The sequence below is a fragment of the Vanessa cardui genome, chromosome 15 (genome assembly GCF_905220365.1).
Source record: "Vanessa cardui chromosome 15, ilVanCard2.1, whole genome shotgun sequence".
Classification (NCBI taxonomy): Eukaryota; Metazoa; Arthropoda; class Insecta; order Lepidoptera; family Nymphalidae; genus Vanessa; species Vanessa cardui.
In genome coordinates, this window is record NC_061137.1 from 15282 (window position 1) to 34491 (window position 19210).

Consider the following 19210-nt stretch of genomic DNA (forward strand, 5'->3'; position numbering starts at 1 on the left):
GTAGAAAAAATATCTTCTATGCAAAGAATGATAAATATAATTGAAATTGTTATTGATAGTGTTACAATAAGCCTCAGGCGCAGGCATTAGAGATCCAAGTTTGTATTTTTGTATAATAGTGGAAGTTCCGGTCTGTTTATTTTTTGTTTGTATGTAGGTAGGTATATACGCAACATTTTTATTGCCGCGCACAAAGGGTAAAAAAGGACGCAGAGCAAGTTACTCAAAAACTATTTATTTAATGTTACCTTGAGAAAATTATATTTTTTTTTTACGAACATTTCTTCGGTCTAGAATATTCTATATAAGTTCATACTGCTCATTAACAACAGTATATAATCATAATAGCTATGTGACTTTAAAATGACGTAACAAAGTTCCGTCTGCTAAAGCGATGCTAAGGGAGTTTACAGCGATAGTTGACGGTACTAGTGCACAGTACGCGTGCAGCGAGCTGCGCCACGCGCATGCGCGCCGCAGGGTGCGGGCGGAGGCGGCAGTGAGGCTGCCCGAGCCACCACGCGAGTACACGAGCCCGCGCGGCGCCGCGCCGAGAGCGATGCGAGGGCAGCAGCGAGCCTGCCAGCTCCCTCCGACCCGCTTGACCGCCGTGACGCGTCAGAGCCCGAGCGCCCCGCGCGCTGCCCGACCAGGCAGGAACTGCGGACGGCCAGACCAATCTCCGTCGCAAGGAAATCGTCGCATGTTTCAAATCAGATTACGTCCTAATTAGTCTTATATTTTACCGTGTCGACGAAAGTAAGTTCAGGTCGTGAGTTCGTGCTGATCAGAGAATAGTGAAATAGGAGCTATAATCTGCGAGTACGATGACGTGAGTTTAAGATTTTCATTCAGCGACTAGTAGATATCGCTTACATAACACTTGTATCAAGAAGGACTACTTGTTTTCTCTAACGAGACAAAAGTACGTAGTCTGCTCCACGAAGCGCCGCAGCGCAGCGCGATCAGTGCGTCGGTGCACGTGTGGTGCGGATCGCGAAGGTGAGCTGGCCGAGAGCTCACGTAAACATCAGGTATCGATCGCCGTCCGTCCTCGCTGCACGTTACACCATGAAAACATATTTCCATTCCGGTTGCGGTTCGGCTCGATGCTCCCCGCAAAGCCTAAGGTACTGACTCAATCGATGCGACCTCGACTCAAGCCATTGCTCCTATCCTGAAACGATTGCATACCCACCGTGCCTTTGTTCGGGTGTAAGGTTAGATAATAAACAACTAGAAAATATTTTATTTTCCAGTATGATAGGTCAACCTTAATTATATATACTTATACATATTAAAAAAGCTATCATGTCATCTTTAACAAAATAACTGTGTAAAATGATAAATTTTAGATTAGGATAATTTCGAAGACATATACATTTGGCGAAAATGCAGAAGTACTTCTCAACGTGAGAAAACATAACACGAAATAAACGAGCATAAGTCAAGCAGTGACTGTGGGGATGTAATGTGATAAATTAATAAAAGAAGTGACGAGGACGTTCGCACGAGAGCGATCACAAGCTGCTAGCTGACGGAGGTTCCATTTCCGTGCTCTTGTTCGAATATATGTTGACAGGTTAGACGAGCAGTTGTAGGCATTCCTTACACGTTTTGTATTAGTTAACATTTCGTTACGTTTGAAGTAGGCTACTCGTTTAATTTTGTAAATACTTGTATGTAATACTTATCAAGCCCATCTTCTTCATCTGGCGCGCTAAAATTACACCTGTACTAGACAAGCTTTGTTCTCTATAATATTATCTATGTAAACGTATAGTGACAATCTGCAACTTCCACGACAGCTAGGCAAAGTGTTGCTCTGATTGCGTATTGTATGGATTGTGTAGATAGAGTTATTGATAAGTGCGTGTTTACTTGCAGTCACCGAGGTCCTTGCTTAAAAAGAGGTCAAAGAGCGCGCGCGTGACGCGGGGGCGACAGACGCGCGCGGCATGCCGGGCGGCCGGCGGGGGCTCGTGGCCCCGCAGAACACCTTCCTCGAGAATATCATCCGCCGCTCGTCCTCTCAGCGTCAGTATTTTTAGAATTAGAGTTTTTCATGTAAAAGGACATATTTTTAATACAATTATTATATTTATAAATTAAAGTATATTGATACTTTCACCAATAAAATATTTATAATATAAAAACAAAAATAATACTTTACAAAATTCCACAGTTTCGTTTTTGCTTTTATATCGCAGTCGATGTGGCTCATACCACAAGGTATAAGGTCCGTGAATAATGTTAAAGACCCCTAGGTCTAGTTACTGTCAAAAAATAATTGAAACACAAAAAAATCCTTAGAGAAAATGAGATTTCAGTTCTGATTTTCTGTTTATGTGTGTTTAGGATATTATATGCTATATCCTCATAAGTGACAATAATTGTGCTATTTATGTTACGTGGTGTAAGAGGTGGTCGTATAACATCTTTGTCCAACAGCAGACAGTAGCTTCCTGCTGGCCAACGCGCAGATCGTAGACTACCCCATCGTATACTGCAACGAAACGTTCTGCAAAATGAGCGGCTACAACCGCGCCGAGGTCATGCAGAAGTCTTGCCGGTGGGTTTATGTTACTAGACTGTACTCCTATCTATCGCTGTCTATCGCTGCTGGTGCTAACATTCCTATGAGCATTTATTAATATGTAGGTCAGTCTTATGGGCCCTTAGCCATGTAGATGACATAAGTTTCTGTTTTGTTCGTTTTTAGCTTTGTGAATAATACTGTATGTCGGTGTAGTGAGTGTGAGCGTATGTCGTGTCGGCAGCTGCACGTGGATGTACGGCGAGCTGACAGAAAAGGAGGCGGTGGAGCGCGTGGACCGCGCGCTGGACCACCACCTCGCGGACCAGTTCGAAATACTACTATACAAGAAGAACCGTAAGTTGCTATCCTTTCTCCCCCTCAGCACAGCCTTAGTCTTACACTCACTGTGTAATTGTTCAAAAACGTATTCAGTCAATATACTTTTCTTTTTTAATGTAGGTAGTGTTACGTTTTTAAACCATTTACCGTTTCATTTTTAAATATTTAACGTTAAAATGAATTTACTAAACTTTCTTCGAGGTATAATACCGTACCGTTTCGCAGAATGAGCGTCCGGTGCGGACGGGCGGCCGCTCGGCTTCATTTGTGTTTCCCCCTGCCATTCCGTTTTACGATCGCAGCTTATTGCCGCAGAGGCGCAACATACGAAACAAATTACTTGTTTTTTCATTTCATTTCTTATATCTCCACCTGTTTTCGAATTAAAATATCTTTCCTTAACATTTAAACAAAGAGATATAGCTGTTACAGTGCAACCTCGATATAACAAATCGGAAGGGAACAAGAAAATATTCGTTATTTCAAGAAATTCGTTGAACTGAGGTTTGTTATGATGAGGTTAGGTTGGTCTGAAATTCATTATAGAGAGGTAGTTTTATACACCTCAACACTACGTCACTACGTACTCATCTTGTTATAAACCATAACACATTTTTATCATAATACTTTATGTGTTTTCTATTTAAAAACAATTAGTTGTGTAATACATTATTTTTTCTTAAATAAAATACAAAATTAAATGCAGCAAAATCCGTAAAAGTAGGTATATATCTTGGTAGGAACTTTATATAAAGGTTTTGGATTGACAATATTCGTTAATTAGAGGTATTTATACCGTTTCTTGATAGTTGAAAATTCGTTATAAAGAGTTTGTTCGCAAAAAATATTCGTAATGTAAAGGTATATTTTACATTGACTCTTATGGACATTCGTTATATTGAGGTACGTTATATTAAGGTTGCACTGTATGTACTATATGTATACGTTTGATTTAATATTTGATCTCCTGCCTTTCTTGACCACTTCTTAGTGAGCTTTGTTTTGTATATTATTAACTTCTCCATGTTCCGGGATAACTTCTGCCTGCCGTAGGACAGATAGACTTCACAAACAGTCATTTTAAATAATTATTAAAACACTTTATTGTCATATTCAGAACGCTTTACTTGTTTTTATACAGTACTTGCCCTTCCCGAATAATTCGGCCATAAATATCACTCTATATCTTTATAGCATTAGAATACTTTTAATCGTTATATAAAATAATAATAGTTTAGGTTTTAAATATAATAGTTTTTTATATTTTAGGGTGCCTGTTGCTCCCTTCAGGCCAATCCACTGCAAGAAATTTGATGGATACCGACAGAGTTACTTTTGCAGTTACAATATTAGAATGGATTTATTATTATTTTTTAAAATATTAACTAATTTATTTCACTTTGATATCTTATTTATTCTTGAAGATCTAAAGTCTTCAAAGACGACTGGAAGTCTTCGGTACTCACTGCACACGAGTGAAGTGTCCGACTTGTTCTGAATTAATATTTAGCGTCAGTGGGTAGTCGAGTCGGTCCAATGTTCGGAGTGGTGTTAAGTATTAGTACACGGTACATGTGGTGTCCTTTGCGGGGGCAGGCACGCCGCTGTGGCTGCTGGTGCACGTGGCGCCCATCCGCAACGAGCGCGAGCTGGTGGTCCTGTTTCTGCTCACTTTCCGCGACATCACTGCACTGAAGCAGCCCATCGACGCCGACGACCCCAAGGGAGGCAAGTTGCACTCGAACGGCGCACTTTTACATTATTTCATATCGCGAAATTAAGCAAACCGTGGTATAACATAATGTTAATCCTATTATTTTTATTATATCGATTAAAATCAAATACTATGGATCGACCATCCCTGTGACTCCCGAGTCATTGTAAGAGTAAAGACTGAATCGGACTTCTTATAAGCACGTCCTGAGAAATAACAGCTTTTTGGTAACAAAGAGAACGAACAAGCTGCCGAGGTGACCACTTTCGACTAGATGGCATTTCCACGTTACCCTTCTGCCTGCGTGAATAGTAAACGATGCATCGTGTAGTCTTGTAGTATGACGACGTTAAACTCAGGACACTGTATAAAGTGCTCACGTCGGCTCAGTACCGAACGGCGGAAGGCGTAAGATTCGATAGGCTAATGTTTGATTAGCTCTCTACACCAGAGCCAGGTATGTGATAAGAAGGCGGTTTAATGTGAGACAGGTCTGTCGAAGTTCGCCAAGCTGGCGCGCAGCGTGACGCGCTCGCGCTCGGTGCTGGTGTCGGCGCTGCCCGCGCTCAAGGAGCCGGCGCGCCAGAGCCAGCTCGCGCATGTCAGTACCAACGCACACCATGTAAACACGCACGCTGTTCTCTTCTCTACACCTAGCGCTAGTGCCCACGTCGCTCTGACGTGACCGGACCGACTCTCCGCGCCTCACGCGGCTAATGAGCCAATGTTATTGGCATTCGCATCGTGAGTCCAGTCATTATCAGGGCGGTTCTGGTAAAAGTAGTTAATATGAAGGATAGACGTATGTATCCAAAGCATGATCTTATATTTTAACTAAGCACACGTGAAGGGCTCTTGTACTTGTGAAAACATAAATGTTCAGGCTCTTTCAGAGGGTGCAAAAGGGAACACTGTTTTGAGTACAATGTGTCACTTGGCTGACTACTACGATCTTTATTACTTCTCTGGGATCACTTCATAAAACGAACTTACAAGGTAGTTTTCTTTTTTGAATTAACTCGAAGCTCTAGTTCACTCGAACACATTTGATGAAAAATTACAAATCACCGTACGTCAACATCGCACTGTTTATTGACATACTTGACTTCAACCCATTTTGCACATTATGGTTGCTCCACCACTTTCGATGGCAATGCAGTTTTCCTGTAGATTGAGCGAGCACTTACTCAGCTAATAATTGTTATAACTCATAAGTCATAATGTTACAAATATAAAGCACATAGCATTTCACAAACGTGTGAGGTAAAAATAAATAAACGTAAGTACTTTATACTTAAGATTTGCGACCAATCTGATCCACGCCGAGGTTCGCATTGAGGTATGCCCGTCTAATCGCAGGTAATGTCGCTGTCGGGCGACGTGTTGCCGCAGTATCGGCAGGAGGCCCCCAAGACTCCGCCACACATCCTGCTGCACTACTGCGCCTTCAAGGCCATCTGGGACTGGATCATACTTTGCCTCACGTTTTACACCGCCATCATGGTCCCGTACAATGTTGCCTTTAAAAACAAGACTAGCGAGGATGTTTCTCTTCTCGTCATCGATTCGATTGTTGATGTCGTGTTTTTCATAGACATTGTACTTAATTTCCACACAACGTTTGTGGGACCCGGCGGTGAGGTCGTCAGTGACCCTAAAGTTATCCGCAAGAATTACTTCAAATCGTGGTTCCTAATCGACCTGCTTTCCTGCCTGCCCTATGACGTGTTTAACGCTTTCGACCACGACGAAGATGTAAGTATACTTGTCTAATATTATCAGGAATTTGCTGAGTGGTTTTCACGAGTTAGCTTTATATCTTTTAAATGTTAGCTTATTAAGGAAATCATATAGAAAACGATTAAAATGATCCCTTTAGTATTAGATTCATTCGATATTATATTTTGCTGAACTAGATTTATTTTTTGCCATTTGCGGTTTCACTACGTCTCTGACGAGCACGTAACTGTTCGGTGACATATTAAATGTAGCAAGTCGTGTCGTCGTGTAGGGCATAGGCAGTCTGTTCAGCGCGCTGAAGGTAGTGCGGCTGCTCCGGCTGGGGCGAGTGGTGCGGAAGCTGGACCGCTACCTCGAGTACGGCGCGGCGATGCTCATCCTACTGCTGTGCTTCTACATGCTGGTTGCACACTGGCTCGCCTGCGTCTGGTACAGCATCGGCCGCTCCGATGCTGACTCCGGCCTCCAGTACTCCTGGCTGTGGAAACTAGCTAACGTCACCCAGAGCCCCTACTCGTACGTCTGGTCGAATGAGTCCGACGGCCCCGAGCTCGTCAACGGGCCGTCGCGCAAGACCATGTACGTCACCGCCCTCTACTTCACTATGACCTGTATGACCTCCGTGGGCTTCGGCAACGTCGCCGCCGAGACCGATAACGAGAAGATCTTCACCATCTGCATGATGATCGTAGCAGGTGCCGGAATTCTTCTCTTATTAGCCGGAGCACAGCGCGACCTCCGCGCAGCGACGCGCTCTGCGGCTGCGACGGGGGCCGCGCTCTTTCCCCCGATACTCCTACCCGACTCCCCGATCCAGCTTCCTCTACTCTTGTCTTTTACTATTTCAATATTTTATTTTGTATCGTTTTACTTGTTACGTTATGTTACTTGCTATAAGTAGTTATTCTTTTCGTTACGTAATTAGCTACTTGTGTTTCGCTAAGTACTTATCTGCGACGTTTCTTGATCCTTTGAACAATACTTTTTTGAGCTAAAATTATGTTTTTAAATCATATAAAGAATATTTTGTTTTCATAACTTTATTTCATTTTAATTTCGTTATATGTCTAAATGACTCTATCGCTATCCCCTCACCTCCTCTGTGCAGGCCCACGAAGCGTCGCTGTGGGCGGGTGTCGTTGCCCTTGCGCTAGGTCACTCAAAGCCTCATCAGATGTAATAGCTTCAAATACTTGACGAACCACTGAAATTAGGAGTTGTTTTGAGAACTAAGACACAACCCTGTAGCAGTAAAATTTTGAATTAACGTAGATGAGTGTGCGACGTTGGCGCTTATGTCTTCCGTAGGTCATCTACCAAAAATAATACGTGACGCAGAAGCCGTGTTGTGCACGTGTGTCGCTACTGAGCAGATAAATATTTAACTTATTTGTATTCAGATACGAGATGAGAGAGAATAAAATCGTTAGAGTAATAAAGCTCCGACTTTTATGAATTTATAGATAAATATAAATTTTGTCTTTTTTTAACCATTTAGTAAATCGACTACTAAGTTTACTAGTACTTAATTCGTAGATCATATGATTTAGTGTCTCCTTTAATAGCTTGAAAGAATTTCATCGCCTCTGTAGCTACTAATATATGTATATTTCATTGACGGCCACGCTAGTCGACACTATCGATAAAGACGGATAGCTATATTTATGACACGTTTCGAAACTTAATATTTTGTGGTAGTTTTAAAGTTAATACAGTTGTATAAAATTCAGGTAGGTATATATTGATTATATTTATAAATTTGTAAAATTTTTTGACTGCTTAATAATAATGATTATAGAAAATCGTTACAAAAATTGGATTTCGTATGGTTTTCAAGTGCAGTGTAATTTAGTTAGTCATTTAGGGAATGATAAATATTTCTAAAGTTACTAAAAGAGAAAGAAGCTTCATATCCGATACGAACCGGTGTTCGACGTCACTCCAATGTACACAGAAGTCGCAACCGGAGCCACTCGTGAGATGTAGATGAGATAACAAACACGCTTAGTAGAGTAGAGTACACCGCTGCACCGTTTTGTTCACATACATTAACCGGCTAGCGTTGGAATGTTGACAGCCCTGCTCTATGCGACGATATTCGGACACGTGACCACCATCATCCAGCAAATGACGTCCGCGACGGCTAAGTATCACGACATGCTCAACAACGTGCGAGAGTTTATGAAACTACACGAGGTTCCCAAAGCGCTCAGCGAGCGCGTCATGGACTACGTGGTGTCCACGTGGGCAATGACCAAGGGCCTCGACACGGATAAGGTGAAATTGTATTTTAAAACTTGAGGGACATTGTGTCAAGGTCGTCATATAATACTTGATCCAATATCAACAATTTACTTCGAACAGGTGCTGAATTACTGTCCAAAAGATATGAAAGCCGACATTTGCGTGCATCTCAATCGCAAGGTCTTCAATGAGCACCCGGCCTTCCGCCTCGCCTCGGACGGCTGTCTGCGCGCGCTCGCGATGCACTTCCACATGTCGCACTCGGCGCCCGGCGACCTGCTGTACCACACCGGCGAGTCCATCGACTCGCTCTGCTTCATCGTCACCGGCAGTCTCGAGGTCATTCAGGACGACGAGGTAGTGGCGATACTCGGTTAGTAACGTCACATACATCTATTGCATAGCATGCGGTCCACTGCTCAAGTCATTCAAGTGATATAATGTCGAGGCAGGCAAGGGGGACGTATTCGGAGACTCGTTCTGGAAGGACAGCGCCGTGGGCCAGTCGGCGGCCAACGTCCGCGCGCTCACCTACTGCGACCTACACACTATTAAGCGCGACCGCCTCCTCGAGGTTCTCGATTTCTATCAGGCGTTCGCAAACAGTTTTGCCAGAAATCTCACGCTGACTTACAATTTGCGGCATCGTTTAATATTTCGAAAGGTTAGAAATTTACATACATTTTATCCTACAATCCTTGCACTTATTAAAACAATTTCTAATATTCGTTTTAACTTACGGATTTTTATTCGCTCATTAAAAGCTAACAAGCGAACTCTATACTAACGGAGAGCAGGTGGCGGACGTCCGACGCGAACGCGAGCTGATGGAACGGCGGAAACGAGAGCCGCAGCTGGAGCAAGCGCAGGACCATCTCGTGCGCAAGATCTTCTCGCGATTCCGTCGCGAGCGCAGCGTGGCCGCCACGCCCGCGCCCGCGCCCGCGCGCGCGCCCTCCCTCGTCGCGCCGCCGCCGGACGCCGAGCGCGGCGACGGTACCTCTGACGACACATTCATCAGCTCGCCCGCCCGCCACTCGTTCTCGTTCGGTACAAGGAGTGCTTGTTTAGGTACGAGCACTACGAGCGCGTCTAACGGCGCCACAGAGGAGGGCAAGGCGGCCCCGAGCGGCGGCACGGCGGCGGCGCGCGGCAAGTGGGGCCGCCTGCTGGCGGGCGGGTCGCTGGACGCGCCCGACGCGCCGCGCGCCGCCTTCACGCGCTCGCTCAGCGCCCGCGACCGCCCCGCGCCGCCCGACGCCGCCGGTGTGCCCGCTCTCTCGCTCAAGGTTGCTATATTATTTACTTTTATTGTTCGAATGAATATTATTTAAGTAAGCATTTGACAAGCAATCAAGCAACTATTTGGATTTGACTGCTTGACTTTGTCTACTATCAAAATGGTATGAATAATAAACACCGTTTTTTTTATAAACAGACGACATTTGGACGAGGAAGAGCTGGTAGCGTATTAGGAGCGGCGGCGCGCCGGGAACCTATAGACGAAGAAACCGATGAACGGAAAGTCACCCCAGCACCGGCTCCAGCGCCTGCTCCTGCAGCGACGCCCACCGCGCCTGCGCCGACGCCAGCTCCCGCTGCCGCACCCGCTCCCGCTCCCGTTGCCACGCCCGCTCCCGCGCCTGCGCCGCCAGCTCCTACCGTGACCTCGTCGCACGACGCCGCGCTGGCGGAATTACGGCGTGACGTCCGAAACGAAGTCCAACGACTTCAACAAAAGGTATTATGATGGATTTTAACAATTACTGAAATAAGTACGCTTGCAGCGAAGACATTCCCAACCAGGGACCTCAAAAGGGTAAAAATTGCAATTGGTGGGGCATCTTATGACGTTTACAAGATATTTTTTTCTAAAATTGGCTCGTTCCAAATCCAAAGAATATAATGGTAGTAGTTCAAGTCCGCATTTTGAATTATTTTATTTCTGTGTAAATTGTTATAATTATGAAAAGGCAAGCAGTATCGTGCTGGAGATTAATACTATTATTATATTTCGTAGAATTAATCTCCAGCATAAAAACTATAGAACCCTTTTTGTAGTATTAATATCACTTCTACAAGTTCTACGTCGCCAAAAGCGTTTGGCCATTCCTCCCGACCGTTATTGTGATGTGTTGCATGAAACTGCAATTGATCTCAAAAAACTATTTCGTACGACTGTTCGGTAATTGCCAAAATGTAAACAGAGCTTTAACCAGAGAGAGAGCTTGTCAGAGTTATGTCAAACGTTTGATGGTTCGTTAGTTCTCATTCGCGTCACTATATTTTATTGTATTATTTCTATAATAAAGATTGTCTCGGTAGCCAAAGAACAACTCGAAATACTTACATATAATGATGACGATGTGGAGGTACAACAACAAAAGGTAAATGTCTCATGTGAAGAAGAATTCATATTAGTATATAATATTGCGACAGACTCGTAATGGGATTAACACTGAATCCCGCATGTCACACAAGAAACACATCTAATGCTATTTGTGTTTCTAATTCTCGCTTTCAGAGAAAGACATACTTCTACCCCAGCTAAAGTCAGCACATTTTTAAACTAGAACTGTAGTAAGTAGGTAAATTGTCTCAAATATTGACATCTTTATTTTGAAGAGAACATAGATAAAGTTTAAGTAACAGTTTTGGAAATATGCAAGACATTTCCTATGGCTTAATATACACATCAACACCGTCTAGGGATATTTTGTATAAAATTCTTAAACTCAAAAAATCATATCCGGTTTTAAAATCTTTTGATGAAAGACTGTTTTGTAAACTTTCTTGGACGATTCTAAATTTGAATTTGAAAAAAATAAATAAAAATAAAATTTTTACGCGACATAATGATAGCGATGGCCAAAGGTTTCGTTTACCTACCGTCATATTAAGATATTTTTTTGTGTCAAATTTAAGTTTTATAACAAGTTATCGATTAATTTCGAGTTAAACCTATTGTGTGCATCATGCAGTGGTACCGTTTAACGAGAGAAGAAATGCTAAGGGCAGGAGGCATGCTCCAAGCTGGGGCTACTCAACAGAGAATTGCTGAGGTGATTGGAACAAGACAAAACGTCATATCTAGGTTATGGTCACGCTACAGTCCTACTAGTGAAGTGACTGAAAGATATCCAGGTGGGAAGCGCATAACCAATCAACGACAAGACCGATATTTGCAAGTTGCCGCGAAAAGAGAACCAAATGTTACGGCGCTTCAATTGGTTCAGAGGCTCCAGCCAGAGGACCAGTTGCTTGTGAGTGACCAAACTGTAAGGAGAAGGCTGCATGAAGCTAACCATCATGCTCGCAGACCGTTTCGTACTCCAGCACTACGCCGAGGAAATCGTGGACGACGACTAGAGTAGGTTCGTGTAAATTTGCTCTCGGATGATAACCAGTGGTCTGTAGTGCTGTTTACCGATGAGTCCCGGTTCGGTTTCCATCCCGATACACGTAGAGTACGTGTTCGGCGATTCCCTGGTCATGATAGCCGTCTGCAACATCTTCAGAAAGTCCATTCATACCACGGGGGCATAATTATGGTTTGGGCGAGAATTTATCTTAGTGGAAGAACAGACCTCGTTTGGATCAGAAACACCATGGCGGCCAAAAAATGCCGTAACGAGATGCTTGTGCCAATAATTTAGCCCCATAGACTAAAAATGGGCCAAGAATTCACGCTCATGCACGATAGCACCCGTCCGCACACAGCGGGAGTGGTAACGAGATGGTTGTAGGAACAAGACGTATCGGTCTTAGGCTGTCCCGCTCAATCACCTGACCTAAACCCCATAGAGCACGCGTGGGCCATACTCCAAAGAAGGGCTTCGAGGAATTTTCCTGCAAATATCGAGGAATATCCCTAGACAATGTTGATGTGTGTATTATAAATAAAAATTTTAACAAAAAGAAAAACCAAATATACCGACTCCAAATATAACAATAACTATAACTACATTATATAATCGTAAATCGACTTTTAAGTAGTCTAATATTTTTCATTTCATTTAACTTAGGAAGACTCTAAAAAATATGTTGAATACGCAATTATTTTTATTACTTTTTCGTGCATATTCATTTGTTTTAAAATAGTGTTTTGTTTGAAGTCGGTTTTTCTTTTTGTTAAAATTTTTATTTATTTTTTGATTTTAAGTGAAGCTGATGTTGACTAACTAATTTTTTTTAATATGGATAGATTAAGCGTTCCGTTTATATGAGTCAGAAACTACTTCGAGGACAATTTCAAAGGAAACTTGCGAATAAAGCAAAAATAGACTTTCGAAAATGCGGATTTAATACGTCACGCGGCGTAAATTACAAGGATCCCTCGAAAGAGCTGTAATCGAACTCAGCAAAAAAACTTTGAAAAAGACCAACTATATTTCGTACATCATATTACATCACATCACATATACAAAATTTGATTAAAGATAGTAAGAAATTCTGCCCCATATCGCACCCTAACTGCGAGCCGTATAGGAGTTCCATCACTACATAGTATAAAACAAAGTCGCTTTCTCTGTCCCTATATCTTTAAATCTACGCAACGGATTTTGATGCGGTTTTTTTTAAAAGATAGTGTGATTCAAGGGGAAGGTTTGTGTATATAATACATGAACAATATAGTAAAGAAACACTAATAATTTTAGAAGTTTGCGATGTGATGTCGTAAATACAGAAAATTCTGTAGTATATTTAGTATCAGTATTGCACCCGTGCGAAGCCGGGGTGGGTAGCTAGTTGATTATAATATTCGACTATGATAATTACATAAACATAACCACATTACGGAAGGTGACTCAAATATCCAAATAACCTATAAATAAAAGATTCGACTGAGTATCGCTAACGTGCTCCTCAGAATTGTTCCGTTCCCTTCCGTTCCGTTACTTTGTCATGGATCCTGTGCTCAGAACCTTACCAAACTTTCACCAAATTACCCTTGAAGTATATATTTTATAATAAAAAAAGAATTATCAAAATTGGTTAACGTGATTTTCAGTTATTCACCGATTTGTCGCGCATATACATAATGCAAATTTAAGACTTATGTCGTTTTCATATGGATACCATCATTGGAAAAAAATAAAATCAAAATGGGACCCCACGGGAAGCACTACCTTTCAAACAAAAAAAAAATTATCAAAATCGGTCCACCCAGTGAAAAGTTACGAGGTAACAAACATAAAAAAAAAAAAGAAAAAAAAAATACAGACGAATTGATAACCTCCTCCTTTTGGAAGTCGGTTGAAAATTAACCTTATAAAGTGATGATCTTACGACTCTACTCCAATAAAGAATATTTGTATTTTGAACTACAATTTTTATTTATATCATTTTCATTCGTCTTCTGATTTTTCTGCTTCTACTTCATGATGCCTTAAATTATCTTTAATTTTAATTTATTTTGTAACGAGGTTAATTCCGTGATGTTTCGATATGCGTGTCATTCATACTTGTATAATAATTTAAATAGTTGGGTCGAGTCGAAGACCTTTTGACGATGCTGGCGGCGCGCCTCGGGGCCGACCCCAACGACACGGCCGCCGACCCCGCCGAGCGCGCCGATCGGAACGAACGCCTGGAGCGTTCGGATCGCGCGGACCGAAGCGATCGTGCCGAGCGGACCGAGCGCACCGAAAGGCTAGACAGGACAGACTCCGCCGCGCTCGCCAGGAAACGACGCACTAAGGTTATGATTTCCAAAATTGTGATTCTGCTCAGATCAAAGATCAACATATTTGCTAACCTCCGATCCCTTTCCAGGCCCGGAGCAAAGGTGCCGCGCCCCAGGTCCCGACGCCGACGACGCCCGGCGAGTCCCCGGGCAGCCCGGCGGGCGCGGCGGCGCGGCGGCGCGACTTCGTGTAGCGCGCGGCGGCGGGAGGCGCGCCGCAGTAGCGTGCCGCCCGCCCCGCCGCCCCCTCGCGCGACGAGCTCCACGCCCCGGCCGCCGACCCGAGGCCGCTCCGGGAGCGCGCGACTGCCGACTCCTTCACGGAGTCGTCGAGGTTCACGCGCTCCTCGGCTCGCAGTCGACGGGCGTTTATGGAAGTATTGTTCGAGTTGTGTCACGTGTCGCCGACCGGCCGCGTCGATCGCTTGACGCCGTTCGTGGCGTTTCGGACTCTGGTGGAGATGATCGCCTTTCGTCTAATGAGTGACTCTTTTGTTTGGACTGGTTTAGTTTGTCGTTGTTTGTAAAGAGAAACTACGTTTCGGAGGAGTCGAACGCCGAGCGGTGGAGGTCGTATTGAGTGTTGTTTTACTATCTACTGCAAAATTTGTAACTATTCAATATACGAGTACAGTGATTGTTTCGTCAGACTGATAAGAATTTTTTTCCGAGTAAATGAAGCCTTGTTAGTTTTTTTAAATGCTTTATTCTACAGTTTATTACAAAATAAGAATGTTTGAATACTGCCGTTTACTCTGAAGCAGCCACGTCCACCGCCGGGCGCCGCTCTGCGCTGTACGACGTACGCCGCACGCCGTACGATTACGAATGTGTCTGATGTACATAAGAGAGCGAGCTCACGCTGCAAGTACGCTTTAAGCGGCGAGCGGGCGCGGTCTGCGTCCGCTGCCTGCACTGTTGTATAGCAATATGTTAACCGATATTATATAGTTTGTACTTAGGAGTTTGTAAAAATATATAAATAAATTATATACACTTAATATAATAATTATAAAGCGGTACTCTTTCACGATTTATTTCACTATGACTTTGACATGATCACACAAACGACCAAATATTTTCTTACGATTACGCGTTGTATACATAAACTATTGCAGATTTTGAATCTATCATATTTTTATGGGTACGCTTCGAAACACGAGTTAATTAGTAGATTATATAAAATATCGATTGAATTTGAAATGTATCGAGCAATCGAGTAGACTACCACACATTTATATTTCCGATTTCTATCGATCGAAGTCGCCTTGTTATTGTATAAGAAGTTTATTTCAATAGATTTGTATTTATTGTAAATTAGAGACTCATTCGTAATACATATCTAAGTAAAATGGCGCAACTTGTCAACCGTCAAGCATCGCTTACGAGGACGCGTGTAGACCAGCGCCGCCTCGAGCCGCGAGGACAACAGCGACACCACCGTCACCACCGTCACCACCGTCACCACCGTCCCAGCGCCCGTTGTTCATTATGATTGTTTATGCGTTGTTAATGTTTTTAAATTTTATTATTAAATTAATTATTATATCGGCGCGTTGACGTCGCGAGGTCGCGAGCCCACCTCGTGTGCCGGGGGCCCGCGCTCCAGAGGCCGTGGGCGGCGACCTGCGCGGCGCTCGCTCCAAGCGCACCAACGATCGTAACTAACGTATATATAGGCTATAGGCGGACCGCAGAGTCCCACGCTAAGCCGCTGCTCCTATTGTCTTTTTAATGAGAAATATATCGACATGAAAATAAACATCAACTTTGTTTTATTTAACAGTCTGTTACAACGATTAATAAGACAGTACCTAATGTATGCATTCTTAATAACCCAGATGGCCCATTGATTAGAATGCGTGCGTCTTAATCGATGATTGCGGGTTCAAACCCAGGCAAACACCAATGAACTGTATGTATTTGTGTTTATAATTCATCTCGTGTAAAAAAAACATCGTGAGGAAACCCGTATTTGTCTAATTTTATAGAAATTCTGCCATATGTACATTCCACCAACCAGCATTGGCACAGCGTGGCGGAATATGTTCCAAACCTTATCCTTAAATTGAGAGGTCTTAGCCCAGCAGTGGGAAATTTACAGGCTGTTATGTATGCATTCTTGACACTACAGTTTTTCTACTTACCGTTAGGTGGAAATATATGTTATGTTTCTTATTGGTAAATTCAACTTTAATTAAATTGTAATAACTGACCAGAATAGATTACCATTATAGATCAACTTACAGCAAAGTGTGTTCTGAGTAAGAGCCCGTGCTTTAAGGTAAAGCGGCCCCTTTGTACAAATCTGTCAGTCAGTCAGTCCGTCCACTTAACTATCGCGAGTTGCTCTGCTGCTCGCTAACATTACTTGGTTGTTTTAGAAGTTCTATAGGCCATTGCGGCCGTGGGCTATGGCACATCAAGTTTGACTGAGTACATTATCAAGCTGGTCATTTGCTCATGAATGCAAAAACAACCTACATATTCCACTTTTATATCAAACCAGGTAATCAAAGTCAAAAACCTTTATTCAAAATAGTGTTTACACTTTCTTATTGATTGTCGAAAATCTACCACCGGTTCGGAATATAATACCTCAGAACTGAGAAGAACCGGCGAAAGAAACTTAGCGGGATTTATATATTTTTTTTTATAATTTTTGTTTTATAATATCATTCCCAAGGTTTGCAGTCAACTAGAAAGTCATTAGTGCTGTAATATCCTTTAGCACACAAACGCTCTTTAACGATTCTTTTGAATTTTATAATTGAATATTGTCGAACGTTTTCTGGGATCCTGTTGTAAAAACGTATACATTGCCCCAAAAAAAGTTACTAACCCTGTGTAATCGGGTACTAGGCGTAACAAGTTTATTCTTGTTCCTAGTATTAATGGAATGTATAACACAAATTAGATGTAGCATCGGAAAATGCAATGGAATGAAAATAAAACCGATTACTGCCGATTTACACAACAAATAGAAATAGCTCCCTATCGCGCCATTCGACGCTATTCGTCGCTATAGAATCACGCGTCAGAGAAAGTAAATGCATGTAAATCGACGCGTCAAATTGACGAATATATTAGATCATATGATATTACAAGTTATTACGTTTGTGCAAAGATCATATTCGTATGAGAAATAAATATTGATAATTTGGGATAGCGTACTAAAGTCGGATGTGATCGGTTTTACGAATTTTGCCGATGCGACATCTAAGTTGTGTCGTACTATACGTCACAATTTTTGGGAAAATCATTTATATTTTTGCGTATGTACATACATAACATTATCAAAAACAAATTGAGAAGCGACAGTCATTATTTTAATTTCTTTAAATTTACATCTTAACAAATCTTTTGGGCCCAGGTTATAAATTGCACGAATAGCCCTCTTCTGCAGTACAAACATAGTATTAATGTCAGCTGCATTACCTCAGAGTAGGATGCCATACGACATAATACTGTGGAAATAGCTAAAATACACAAGGCGAGCTGTATCCACTTCAGTTAAAAATCTAATCTTTTTTACCGCATAGGCTGCAGAGCTGAGTCTATTTGCCAATTTACTTATATGGGGGCCCCATTGGAGCTTAGAGTCAATTGTCATACCAAGGAACTCTGTTGACTCTAATACATCTAATGCTTCCCCGTTTAAAAGTACATTCGTTTTGACACATCTTACATTGGGAGTAGTGAATTTAATACATTTTGTCTTTTTACTATTTTACATTAAATTATTGACACTAAACCAATGTACTATTGCCGAGAGAGCATTGTTCACATACATTAAAAGACGTCTTTTTATTTTAAAAATTAAAGAAGTATCGTCAGCAAACAATACTATCTCGAGTTTATCACCTAAGAGATGTGATAGGTCATTTATATAAACAAGGAAGAGAAATGGAACAAGAATTGATCCTTGAGGGACCCCCACAGTAACCTGAGCCCCGGGAGATCTCTTTCTATTTACATCAAATCTCTGAATCCGATTGCTCAGATACGAAATCAGAAGACTGAGTGCAGTGTCCCTGACTCCATAATGTCGTAGCTTCCTGACCAAGTTTTCGTGTTGCACACAATCAAAGGCCTTAGATAAACCACAAAAAATCCCCAAGGCATCCTGTGACTCCTCCCTGGCCCTGTAGATATTTTTTATGAGCTCAACACCAGCGCCAGCGAGCGACTCCTAGAATAGAACTGTAAAATATATCTTATATCTATTTTAATTTTAAACTTAAATTATAATTAAGAAACTTCTAACCCGAACGCGTAACATACTTTTGCGTGATCTAACCCATTGCCGTCTGTTTTATTATCACTAGTATTTTGGCTCTCTTATTCGCTATACGTAAACGCAGGTTATTATTGGGGCAGTTTTTCTGGTCATACCCTGTAGTCAACATCTGTCAAATCTATTATCAAAGTCAAGGACAATGCGATTTTTACCGACCTGCTCATAAGATTTATGTCACATCCGACTTATAAACACTCACAATTAACAGCCAAGTCATGCAGAAATCACTTTCCAAAATACGTCAGAAGTCGAAGCAGTTCTAGAAAGGGTCCATTTATTTTACTTATCAGTTAAAAGGCAGACCCAATATTGAGGAAAGTGTGGTCGATCAACATATTTAAAAAGAAAAATAAATCCCACGAATGAACATGCAAAGTAGATGTTTAATGTTATCTGTGTACCAATCGTGTGTTTAACTAATTAATATTGTAGCTTATTGTGTTAGGCAAAGTTTATAATATTATTATGAATGTCGATCGAAGCAAATGCATTTCTACTTCCAATTGTTAATTTGCTGTAAGTGGATGTATAACTTCACAACATTCCGATACGAACTAACCGTTACCTTGAAGGTACATACATTTCTAAGTGTAAATTACAAATGCATGTACCTTACGTATGTACCTTCAATTATACAGGGTACCACTT

At 42.1% G+C, this 19210-nt stretch overlaps 1 protein-coding gene across 7 annotated transcripts; it reads left to right on the forward strand.

The window, feature by feature from the left end:
- Nucleotides 1–452: 452 nt before the first annotated feature.
- On the forward strand, nt 453–16026 carry LOC124535839 (potassium voltage-gated channel protein eag). 7 transcript variants are annotated; one of them, XM_047112216.1, is made up of 16 exons: nt 453–1220; nt 1356–1582; nt 1888–2037; nt 2452–2572; nt 2781–2893; nt 4475–4606; nt 5084–5214; nt 5952–6347; nt 6604–7027; nt 8410–8609; nt 8697–8949; nt 9029–9240; nt 9374–9865; nt 10015–10317; nt 14062–14277; nt 14352–16026. In XM_047112216.1, the coding sequence occupies exons 3-16, from the start codon at nt 1959–1961 to the stop codon at nt 14454–14456; spliced, it is 3177 nt and encodes a 1058-aa protein (XP_046968172.1). In that variant the 5' UTR covers nt 453–1220; nt 1356–1582; nt 1888–1958; the 3' UTR covers nt 14457–16026. The 7 variants fall into 7 exon arrangements, with proteins under 7 accessions (XP_046968172.1, XP_046968178.1, XP_046968174.1 ...); XM_047112222.1 differs by having other exon boundaries at nt 2455–2572; XM_047112218.1 differs by having other exon boundaries at nt 453–1130.
- The last annotated feature ends 3184 nt before the right edge of the window (nt 16027–19210 follow it).